The 12090-nt window shown below is 43.3% G+C and overlaps 1 protein-coding gene and 1 long non-coding RNA gene across 3 annotated transcripts; both read left to right on the top strand.

Annotated features, from left to right (window-relative positions):
• Positions 1 to 1526: 1526 nt before the first annotated feature.
• On the top strand, positions 1527 to 7383 carry LOC106935074 (uncharacterized). Of its 2 annotated transcripts, none has more exons than XM_015015352.1 (7): positions 1527 to 1627; positions 2832 to 3314; positions 4098 to 4583; positions 4664 to 5063; positions 5138 to 5212; positions 5366 to 5434; positions 5510 to 7383. In XM_015015352.1, exons 2-7 carry the CDS (start codon positions 2838 to 2840, stop codon positions 6367 to 6369), a joined length of 2367 nt encoding a protein of 788 aa, XP_014870838.1. In that variant the 5' UTR covers positions 1527 to 1627; positions 2832 to 2837; the 3' UTR covers positions 6370 to 7383. The 2 variants fall into 2 exon arrangements, with proteins under 2 accessions (XP_014870838.1, XP_014870837.1); XM_015015351.1 differs by having other exon boundaries at positions 5504 to 7383.
• A 1474-nt stretch (positions 7384 to 8857) lies between these two features.
• Positions 8858 to 10493, top strand: LOC106935065 (uncharacterized). The gene is made up of 2 exons (XR_001421830.1): positions 8858 to 9755; positions 9868 to 10493. It is a non-coding gene; the product is annotated as an uncharacterized LOC106935065 (long non-coding RNA).
• Positions 10494 to 12090: the final 1597 nt, after the last annotated feature.

Below are 12090 nucleotides of genomic sequence, written 5' to 3'. Positions count from 1 at the left end.
GTTTACACCTACTATCAAATATCAACATTAAATTGTAATTTATATGATTAAGAATTAAAGTGAAACATGTAATGTTTTTAGGGATCTTGAACAAATAACAGAAAGTTATTGATAAATATAAGATAGCTGTAAACATTGTTTTGTTTACCTGGAAATGACTGTGAGGCAGAAAGAGGAGATGAAGTCAAATATAGATTGTGACATAATTGTTTATGGATCAGCAGCAAAACCAGGTGTAGGAGCAGATTATGAATTTCTGTATTCCAAATGGTTTGGGTCACATGATCTGTCAGCTGTCTATTTAGGTAGCATCTGGTGTTGATGGTGACAGGTGTGTTCCACCCGAAAGGGGGAAACAGTTTTTGACCGCAACGCAATACTAACGTGACGCAATGCTACCGCTATTGAATTAAATGCTGTGTGGATCGCTGAAGCTATGTATGCGGTGTTATTGACAACATGTTAGAGGGATGACTTGTTGTACAAAGGAAATAAGATAATGATTGCCGAGTCATGGAAATAAATGGATTACCTGCACTAACATCAAGGACGGCTCTCATTTCAATTAAGCGGGTGTCAACTTTACCCCGGTGCACCACCTCAGGGGCTGAAAGCTTTGGCTTAGCCTCTTCACCAGGTCTGGAAAAACTGAACAATATTCAATATCAAGCATTAAGAACATGTACAGGAGCATTTTCAGTCAAGACAGGATGAATGTTAGAATTATTACAAAACTATTGGATCAGTTTATAAGGAAATAATTCAAATCATCCAACAACAGAGACTCTAAAGAAATATTGGAAAAAGAGAAGGAGGGAGAACCTAGCAATTAGTCTGAATTTCAGATAAAAGAAGGTAAATTAATTACAAATGGCTTTTCAGCAAAAGCAAAATATTAGCATTATTACTAACAGTACAATGTACAGAAGAAATAAGACCTTTAAGAATAATAATTTGTTGTGCACCAGACATTTAATCAGAAGCAGCAGGAGTCATTATTTAGATGATGAGATTAACGTCTATATTTATTTAGGTACCAGCAGTACCTATTGGGATGAAGAGAAGCAAAACGGCATGTAGCACCAATCGAACAAATCAACTTTACAGTGATTACAAGGAAATCAGAAGCATCAAGTATAATTAAATAAAAAATGGCAGAAAAAAGGAAATTAAAATAAAAAATATTGTTTTATATGACTTGAGACAGATTAAGACAGATGAGATCAAGGAGAAACAGAAATGTAACTAACAATTTTATGGATTTAGCAGTTCATTGTCTTCAGCACTACAACACAACAGGAAACTGCTAACATAAATGTTATTCAAGAAGATTCATGTTGAAGGAAATGAGAAAAAAATAAAGAAATATTTATTAGTCTACATGAAGATTCAGAATGTAAATGTATTCAAATTTTAATTGTAATATTTTTAGACAACCTCTAAGATGATTAATAAAATATGATCACTCAGACTAAAGGTAAAAAATAAGACATGTCGAGCCACACTCCACACCACTAGGGGGCGGAAATACATACATTATGTTTCATGCCAACTTCCCAATGAATTCTGAAGAAGAAGTAGAAAAGAAAAATAACAAAAGGGAGAGGAGTTTGAGGCCGTGTCTAAGGTAAGGATGGGTCGAGGTGGTTCTGTTAGGTTCGGTCACTTCCTGCGTGTGTCCTGTGGCTCGGTTCTGCTCGGTTCTGCTCATGTGTGTAATGACACAATCCTACAGACGCCTTTAGCCTACGGACTTCCATTTTCGGACAGGTCGGGTTATCACCTCCGGACATGGTGCTGATGCCGGTGGTTCAGGTTAAGGTTCTGTTCTAGAGAGGATCATTAAACCAGACTTTGTTGACAAAGCATCAAATTTTACAGTCCCAGTCTCACATCGGTGTTTTGTTGGGTTTTTATCAGCTACCGAGCAGAACATGGCACAGAACCTGACGCGTCGGTTCCTTGAACCCACACCTGCATGCGGTTACCTGTCCTCCAGAGAACAGCAGTCAGACCATGCGACGTTAGTCTCTTTTAAAGATTGGCGTCGTGCATACATGGTGCATTACGGTAATAGTGTGCAATGGAAAATTAACTTTTGACTTTCTATTTTGTTTTAGGGTGACGTCAATGGGTAAAAGAGAGTGGGTCATCTGGAGGATCGGGAGATTTTAAAAACAGAATATTCCATAGCAAAGCAGCAAGGGTACCTTTACAGGTGGAAAAAGAAAATGGCTCAAATCCATCAAAAATGTATATTTAAGAGATGCCAACTACTTTCATGTATTCTATGTCCAGAATAAATGTTTCATGATTTTACTGTACAGTTTTGGAGATAGACCCAGGTGAATATCACAGTCAGTATCCAGATAATATCTAACCTATTACCAAATAACCAATTATTTTGTTATTTGCTTTGTGGAGTTATCAACAGTAACAAAATTCTTTCACACATTTTTTAAAATTCTATGTTGTTTTGGATGTAATTAAGATACAAAGAAAAAAGCAGCAGTATGTAACTTTTATAAAGAAAATGTTTTTTAACTAATGGTTGAAACTGTCACTATGTTGTGACAGTCTGAGTCAGATAATCTGGGATCAATCTCCTCGACCTTCTCCAGTCTAGTCCTGTTCACATCTGAGTAGATTAAAGGGTCATTCCACCAGTTTTCCTCTGTGTTTGTGTAGCAAAAGAAGAAACATCACGTGATCAGGTCATGTGGCGGTCTTTGGGTCAGATCTGAGTTTTCAGGTCACAGTTTAGGTTTTTGCATTCTCTGGTTAAATCTGATTGACCCGAGATCCTGTCTTTGTTTCTCTGTGAACGTCAGGTTGTCATGGAGACTGCTGTTGCCATGGAGGAGGAGGCTAACGGCACGGTGAACCCTGAGGTCCAGCCTTCTCCTGACAGAGATCCGCCTAAAGCTGCGTCCAGCCAGGCTCGGCGCCGGCCCATAGGGCGGAGGGGCCAAAAGACAAAGAGGCGGGGCCTTGTTGAGAAGAGGCGGGGCCTTGTTGAGAAGAGGCGGGGCATCATTGAGAAAAGGCGGGGCCTTGTTGAGAAGAGGCGTGGTCAGGAGAAGGAAGGCGTGACGGTGAAGAGGTCATTGAGCGATGGGAAGCGGCGCTGGGACAAGAAGCATTACTGCGTCTTCTGCCGCCGACCACAGGTCAAGATCGCTCGCCACCTCCTCAGGAAGCACGCTGACCAGCAGGAAGTTCTGGCGGCCAGCGCCCTACCCACCGGGTCCAAACAGCGCCACCTGCTGCTGGAACATCTACGCTGCAGAGGCAACTACCTGCACAACATTGAGGTGGGATTACTTCTCTAGACGGAGATGTTTCAGGGAACTCTGGGGGGTTCTGGGTCAGTTCATCATCAGGTCCTGGTTGAATCATTCTCATGAAGACACAACCAGACCTTCAGAGGCCCTGAAGCTGAGAGAAAGATTTGTTCTGGTTCTGAAATACTGGGTTAGTTCTAGACCAGATGTAACCAGACCAGAACCTTCCATTAGGGTCACTGTGTCTCTCCAGAATATTTTCCCAGAAGTGTTGAGGATCCTCAGGTCATCAGGGTGGTTCTGGTAAATGGGTCTTTGGGTTCTTCTGGGTCAGTCTAAAGCCACTTTGTTGACATAAAGAATGTCAACAAAAGTCCGACTCCGGCCGGCGAGGAGACCCTTCCACGACTGGGCCGGGGCGTGGCCGGACGATGGTCACCCTTCTCCGTTCACGGACAGCTTGTTCATGGAGACGGTGGTGCAAAATGACCTACAGACGACCTGATTCTAGACGGTCGGTAGGTAGATGGGTCAGTCAAACTTTATTAATAGATTACAAACCAACATTCTGACAACTATCCCAGCATGCACCGCGCGCTTCTTCTTTTACGGGCGAAAATTAAGTCGCCCGTAGTTGACTTGCCGTAGTTGCTAGACCTGTTGTGGCTCAATACTGGTCCATATATAAGGCACAACGGATTAAAAGGCGCACTGTCGGCTTTTGAGGAAATTGAAGGTTTTTAGGTGCACCTTATAGTGCGGAAAATACGGTACCTGTTTCAACGTCCGACTGACTTGCTGTGTGCCCACCAGGTGATCCGTCAGGGACGCGGCGAGATCGTCCCGTGGCGGCAGCCGTCAGAGAAGTTTGATGTTGATGCCAGGAACTACCTGCCCTGTCCTCTCTGCCTCGGCTTCTTCCTCCGAGCTGACCTCTGGAGACACCAAGTGTCCTGTCGGAAAAAGCTTGCCATTGATCCGTCCAAAGGCCCTGGCCCCTCAGTGGAGACCTCCTCTGACGAGGCATTTCCTTCTTTAGAGTCCATAGGTGAACTTACCTTAGATCCAGCTGAGAAAGCGCCTGCTGAGGGCTCGAATCAGAGCTCTGAGCACGAGAAGAGTCAGATCCTGACTTCTGAGCCCAGTGTAAATCAGAACCAGAACTCGGCACAGAACCTCCCTAAGAGGAGGACCAGAGTTCAGGCTGCAGCATCCCGCCTGCTGCCGATCTCTAGCAGTGCGTCAGAGGGCGTCAGTGAGATCCTGCACCGCATGAACCAGGACAACGTCTCTTATGAGGTCTGTACACCTTCACCTTCTAATGTTTACTGGTCTCTGACTCTGTCCACTCTCTAACCCCTCCCTCTGTGTCTTCCCAGGTGAAGTCTGATTGGCTGATTTGTAAGTACGGCAACAAGCTGCTGGAGAACCAGGACGGCAACCAGCGGAGCTATGAGTATGTCAGCCAGAAGCTCCGGGAACTCGGTCGCCTGCTGCTGGCCGCTAAGTCTCTGGACTCTGAGGTCCAGACCCTGCAGGACCTGCTGGCACCGGGTCAGCTCAGCCTGGCACTCTCTGCTGCCAGGAAGGCTGCAGGCTACCGGTGGAGCCGGCCCCCGCTGTCGGTGAAGACCACCCTGAAGACCGTCTGCGACATTGCCATTGGAGAAAGTCTTTTGGATGGAGACTGGGAGGCCGCAGCCAGAACCACCGACTTCTACCACCTGCTGGGGAGTGAGTGGGACAACCTGGGCCTCCAAAACCCTGATCCAGAACCGGGTAAGAACTGAGTCCACCTCAAACAGGTATCTATCGGAAGTACTTTATCACACATTACAGTTTTGATTCTGCAGCTGCAGCAGATGGAGGAACCAAACCCAAGAAACGAACGGGCCTGACCAGAATCAACAAAGACCCGAGAGCTGATGGTGAGTTCTGACCCAGTCTGATGGAAGCTACTGATCACAAACCAAGAGACATTTTCCAGCAGGACCTCCTCTACATTTTTAGGTTTTTCTCCTCTAATGACACCATCCATCCACCAGATGGTGCTGTTTTCATCCTAGTCTGTGTCCCTGCAGTTCTGTCCAGATTTGGGTCCAGTCCTGAGGTTCCCTTGGTTCCTCCAGAGTCCAGACTACAGAACCCAGGTGGGTCATAAGTCCATCATAACCTCTGTAGGTCCATCTTGTCTCTGGTCTTTAAAGGTGTCCTCTGTCCTTCAGTTCCTTTCTGCCCCAGGAAGGCCCAGCGCCGGCCCTGGTCTTCTGCGGAGAAGGACGCCATCTGGAGACAGTTAGGGGACCATGTTCTGCTCCAGACAGTACCGGGCAAGGAGGTCTGTCAGCGTTGTTTGGATCTGGAACCAGTCCTCAAGGGGAGACACTGGAAGGACGTTAAGAACCAGATCCACAACCAGATCCAGAGCCAGAAGAAGCAGCAGTTCCACGCTCAGATGAACCAGGAGGAAAATCAACAAATCCAAGCACAGAACCAGAACCAAAAGAAGCAGAACCCCCAGTCTGATCAACCACAACATAACCAGCAGAAGCAGCCACATCAGTCCCAGGTGGAACAGGTCTGTCAGAACTCTCAGTACCAGAAGAGCCCACAATACATGGTCCCGATGAATCACCAAGCCCACGATAGCGTCCGGAACCAGAAGAAGAAGCTGGACCAGCAGAACCAGGTGTACCCCCCTAAGAAGCAACTCTTCCAGACCCGATTGGACCAGCAGAACCCCTGTGAGGTCCACAAGAAGCAGCTGTACCAAATGGACCATCAGAACCAGCAGCTGGAGACCCGGGACACATCCGTGTTGCCGGTTCCACCTTACGATCCGGACGGACCGCTCCGAGCTCACGGACACTCTCTGTTGGACCGGGAACCTCCAATCGCTCCGTATCCGGTTCTGATCCGGACCCCTGGGCCCCACATGGAACCTCTATTGACCAGAAACGACTGGACCGAGGAGGCGTTGGTTCAGAACTACCAGATGAACCGACCGATGGGCCAGAACCTCCTGCAGCACATCCCTGCAGGAGGAGCACCATCGGACCCGCACTCTGGACGGGTCCACTTCTGATGGACGGGTCCAAAGGTGCCACGTCTGTCTGTTATATCTCTGTCGGAACCAGAACCAGATCAACTGCCTTAAATTATCGAGATGGGAAGTTTATGATTTTCTGCTAAAGTTCTGGTGTTTGTGCTGAACTGGACCAACCTGTAGCATTGACAGTGTTGGGTTGGTTGATTTGTTGACTGGTTTCTGAACCCGATCCAGATTAAGATCACATCCTGCAATCAGAGGTTCTGTGAGTCGTCTTGTGCCAGAAATGGACCTGAGCTCAGATGGAGAACTTTAAGGTCCAGAGACCAAGCAAGAAAAAGCTGAAACTTTTTCTGCCTGGCCCTGGAGTTTGGACCAAAGCTCCTCAGTGAAACCCATACTTGTTCCTCAGCTACTGTTTCCAGATCTCTCCTCAGATTTTCTGTAGAACCCAACCTTCCTGTGGTTCCTTTAGAACCCTTCCTCAGGCTGAACCCATCCCTGAAATCTTAACTCATGGAAATGTTCTGGTTGGTCCAAAAGTCATCATTCTGACAGAGATCCAGAGCCCAAATGAATCATAGCAGAACAATACTGATTTAATCTGGTGGTTCCTCTTGGATCCGTTCCAGTTGTTTCACCCAAGTATATCCAGGGTTCTTCTGGGCTCCTGGACCGGGCTGATGGTTGGCTTCTAGATATGGGCCAATGGGGTCCAGTGCCCCTGTAGAACTGGTCCTGTCACCCGTTATGGTCCTAAACCTTGTCCAGTTGGTCGTTTGGACCAGTTTCATTTTTTACCTTTATTTTTTTATTTGAACATTGAATTAGAAATGAAGGTGTTGCTCTTTTGGCTTCAGTGATTAAATATCCCTGTTTTGTTCTCCTTCTTTCTGTGCAGCCATGAAAGCTGTGATCCCACCCGGCCCGGTTCAGTTGCCTTTATGTTTCAGGTGGTTCTGGTTTCAATGTGAGCCAGTTACCTTGTACCAGGAGAAGTTGGTTCTGATGCACCATACATCTGAAATAAAGTTGCTCCTAAAATCATCAGATGGACCTATCTGATTCTTCATCTGGTCTCTGGTTGTTCAGGCATGATGAAGTTCCAATAGACCTTCGAGGTTCTGTTCCAGATTTTGCTCTGAGTTCTGTTTCAGGTTCTGCTCCTAGTTTCATGATGTTTAACCTCTCAGCAACACCACTCAGAGTGGTTCTTCTGGGTTCTCCCTGCCAGAGGTTCTGACTGGTCCAGGATCCGTGAAGACGTTCTCACAGAGCTGACCTCAGTCACCATGGTAACAGAGACACCATACTGCACAGATTTCATGATCAATTCTGTGAAAAGCTGACTCAATCAGAAGGAGCCATGTTTGCAGGACTCTGGAGTCGCCAGCAGGGGTCGCTCCATGATGAACGATTGGCCAATCAGATGATCGTCATTAAGGGAGAGTCCAGACTACTCTGGACTCTCCCTTAATGACGATAGTCATTATTGGGACATTTGGGACATAAGAACTGTTAAATCTAGAGGATCAAAATTGTTCAACTTTTTTGCTCGTTGTTTTCCTCTAGTCTCCCGAATCCAGAGTTCCACATGTACGCAGTGGAAACCACACAGAGAACAACCAGTCGCCATTCAACTTCAGACATATCTAGGGTTGTATTCAGACAATTAAATGCATAGAAAAAACAGATCAGCATCACACCCAAACCATCAAGAAGTCCAAACCATAAAACAGACATTAATTACCTGAAAAAAGTAGAAAAATGAACAAAATGCAAAAATAGGAGAAAAACAAAGGTCCCTTTGGGAATCGCTCGTGCGGCCGCAAAACGAAGCGATTCGCCTTGCTGCTGTGACTTTTCTTAAGAAGTGTCTTCCTAATTTTAATATATGCATTGAAGGTGTGTCCTCTCCTGAACTTCTAAGAAGTTTCAAAAGACTTGGATAGGATGGGACACCTATTCAAAACCAAAGAGAAAGAAAAAGAGAGGGCAAAGGTCACTCAAAACAGGATGTTTCCAGTTACATCTGGAGCCTCTCCCAGTTCCTCCCTTTCTATACATTTGAACAAAGACCCTGGTTGCCAGAAACAGATTTATTTTTCACCTAGACCTTTGGTCGTTTTCCTGCCTGAGCGATTCCATAATATCCCAAATACTAGTTTTGCTTTCTGACCTCAGAAAACATCAAAGAATTTGACCTGGTAGTAAACAGAAGAAGTTATCTCTCCCATCCTTTAGTTTTTGTGAACTGCCGAGCACAGCACATCTGTTTCCTGTGATAGAAGACGTTCTATAGTGAAGGTCCTTTTTCAAAACTGTTTGTGATTTTATGTAAGTTAAGAAAATCAGTCGTTATTTTAAAATGAATCATTATCCAAATCTGCCTAAATTAAAATCTACTCAAAATATTCATGCTCTAATATTTCACATGCACCAAGGTTGTTAAAACTAATATAATCAAACTTATGTCCCCAACTACATATAGTTAAGTTTAAAAAACAGCATATTTTACATTTATTTTCCTAACATTCCCTCTTTTAATGTCTTCTAAGAGATTACACTCTAAAATATAAAGTTAAAACATGATTTGAAAAAGTATAACCCTAAATTCTGAAACACCATTTTATAGCTGAAATATTAAGCCTCCCTTTTTAGTATGCAACCTTCTAAATAACAGTACTTTTGTAAATGTTGGCATATTCACTGTAAAATAAATCAGACACCACATCATTTAAGGATAGAGATTGAAAATAAATGTACAAAATTGCCTGGCCCAGAGTCGTATCTTATCAGAAAATAATGATTTGAAATGCATAAATGTATCAATCCCTTAATGTTGTTATACTTCAAATGATTTTTTTCCTAAAGATTAAAGTTCAATCAAATATTCCCGATGTAAGAAGTGGGATGATACATAAATATTTTTCTTTGAAATCCCTTGTAGTGAATTCAGTTGATGTAATAAAAGACAAACCCATTTTAACTTAAACCAAAAGCTGTAAATTATGAGAAATGTTTAGACATTATTACCTTGGATCAACAATTACACATAAAACTTCATCTCAAAGAAATTATATCTTAAACCTCCAGTTGCTGTAAAAAAAGTCATTGATTAGTAATAGTTTTTTTTACATATCTTCATTCTGTGTCTGTGTCCCTTGATGCTCCTTTAAGTAAAATATGAGTTCGTTGGCAAGACGAAAGATGAAACAACAAAGACGACCCTCTCGTCCCCAGCAGCCCATTTTCCTTGTAGATTTTAAACTAACCCTAACACTGCAGAGGAGGTCCTGGAGATCTGCGCAGCGCTATCCACCGCACCCCAAAAGCCAGCCAGGACTTTATGTGCCACATCCAGGACCAGAGGTGAACGGGACTTGTCATTTTGGAGAGCAAGAAGACTGTCAGCAGAAGAGGTGGGTGGATATCAAGTCCCGGTTCCTGGATCTTATTTTGGAAACTCACACTTACGAAATTAAAATAATAATAAATTCATAAATATTTTTTTCCACATGTCTATGGGACCAGGACTTTCATCAAGAGGTCCATCACATGTGACTACCATGGAATATTCACTATTTCTGCCGAGGCTGGTGGCTTGAGGGGTCCCTGAAGATGGGACAAGATGCATAGATTTACTTTTTCCAAGTCTGGGGACCAAGGACTTCTGCATAAACTCTCAGGTTCACCTGTGTGACAGTCATCCGCAACTCACCATGTTTAGCTGACCAATGAACCTTTCTGCCAAAAACTTAAACACCAAATGTCTGTTAGTGAAGTTCCCAGGCCTGGCAGACCCATTTCTCCTAATAAAAACAACAAGAGACATCAAGCTGGGAGAGGAGATCTACGTGGACCATGGGGTGAGGCAGCACTCGTTTAGGGTTGGAAGGCCAGGGGATGATCTTAGCTGGATGGGTGAGGTTGGCTCACCTCCCAAGAGAAATAGTTTAGTCTTATTTTTACAATGTTCTATTCAATAATCAGTTAACATTTTTATTTTAATTTCTTTGACTGTGGTGTTGTAGTAAAAAGTTCAGTGTTTGAGGTTTTAGTGTTGTAATTGCTCTTTTTTGTGTACTCCAAAGTTCAGTATGACTTTAAATTGCGTTGTTGCAATTAAAGTTTTTGTTTTCTCTTGTGCTGCTGATAATTTTTTCCCCCATTTTTTCCTTCTGGTCCTGGATACAAGACGGTTGACCAACCATGGTACAGAATGTTTTCCTTTTGCATTTGTTTTAAACTTTTGGCTTTGAGTATGTGTACAAAGCAGCTGACCTTCCTTGCAGTGGAGGACACTTTGTTAACCCAAAAAAAACTTCTTTGGGCTTCTTACTGTTCGTGTTATCGTCCACTCGATTAAGCCATTGCCATGTCAGGTGGAATCTGGATCACTGTTACGGCTATTTTCAACTTTAGCATTGCTTCCTGTTGCATAAAGATGGCCCAAATGAAACACACTGAGGTTTGTGGATTAGAGCTGAGAAAATGGAACATATTAAGAGGTCAGATTCCTTCTGCAAGACACTGTAAATGTCATGTTGGGTTCCAGTTTCTTTACCCACATACAGAACACCACCAGGAGAACAGATAAATAAAGTTTATTTCAACAGTGATGAGAATGTGAGAATCCGAGTCTGGTCCTTGGGAGGGGCCACCGGGATCGTCTGTTTTCTGAAGAGTAGTGAAAGGAAAATGGTGAGTTTAAGGTTGTCAGAAAAATTAATCTTTGAAACAATCAGAAAGATCTTACTTGTTTAGAAGTAGACTTTAGCCAAAGAGGGGATACTGTGGGCTCCAGGGTTGGGTCTCTGTGGGCGTTCTTAAAGTCATTCAGGTTCCAGTGAGTTCTTGATAGAATCGGCTCTTTGTTGGAGATGAGGAGGAGCGAGCCGACTGGTGTCAAGGTGTTGGCAGTCAGCTCCTCATACACTCCAGGATGATTAGCTGATAGATCACAGGTGCACTGGCTGAGTCAGCGTGCACGGTCTCCACAGGTGCAGCCTCCAGTCGCCCTCTAGTGGATGAAAAGGGGAAGCAGCAGGCAGACAGAACCCCCCCCCTCCCCCCACAAAGAAACAAAAAACCCTGGTTCCCAATATGCTGGAGTAGTTATTTTATTTAAAAGTTTAATAGGACAGAATCCAAGACTTTAATTTTTATCAAACCAAACTTGAAATTTTTCCAAATCTGTTTCTGCTCAACCTGTAAAAGCAACAAACATCAAAAACAAATGCTCATTATTTCAGAAAAACATGTCAACTCCATATTTGATATTTTATTGGAACATCTTTATTGATAACTTTAACTGGAAAAGGATTAGGACTTTACCAAATATATAACTAATAAAGTAAAAGAAGTGTCTTTTAAAATTATTCACAGAATTTACCCATCCAAAGTTTTTCTACAACGTTTTAACAATAACATGGATATTATTTGCTCTTTTGTGAAGGAAACGCAGAAGATGTTTGATTCATTTTGGCCTTTTCTCTGTTTAATTTTGAAAAAGTATTTTCATTGTGCTTCTATTGAACCGTATGTCTCCATTTGTTTTGAACATGTATTGTTTTGCTTCATTAACTATCCAACAGCTAAAAAAACATTTTTATATTATTAATCTTATTATATACTTAGCCAAATGGCACATGCATAAATGCAGTTACACTAATAAAAAAAAATTCTTTCCATTTTTGGCAATGAGATTAAACAATATATCAAAACTATTGGAAATTCCACCAATACTAAAGCTAT

Source organism: Poecilia latipinna, unplaced genomic scaffold (genome assembly GCF_001443285.1).
Source record: "Poecilia latipinna isolate Pla-1442-1.1 unplaced genomic scaffold, P_latipinna-1.0 Scaffold1903, whole genome shotgun sequence".
Classification (NCBI taxonomy): domain Eukaryota; kingdom Metazoa; phylum Chordata; class Actinopteri; order Cyprinodontiformes; family Poeciliidae; genus Poecilia; species Poecilia latipinna.
Note: the sequence above shows the minus strand (reverse complement) of the source record. Positions and strands in the feature narration are given on the sequence as shown.

What these genes read in the sequence shown, in the direction of transcription:
- LOC106935074 (XM_015015351.1), top strand. Translation starts at nt 2,838, where the DNA reads ATGGAGACTGCTGTTGCCATGGAGGAGGAGGCTAACGGCACGGTGAAC. An exon ending in ACTACCTGCACAACATTGAG is followed by an intron (nt 3,315 to 4,097) that starts GTGGGATTACTT and finishes TGTGCCCACCAG; the next exon opens with GTGATCCGTCAGGGACGCGG. An exon ending in GTCCAGACTACAGAACCCAG is followed by an intron (nt 5,435 to 5,503) that starts GTGGGTCATAAG and finishes GTGTCCTCTGTC; the next exon opens with CTTCAGTTCCTTTCTGCCCC.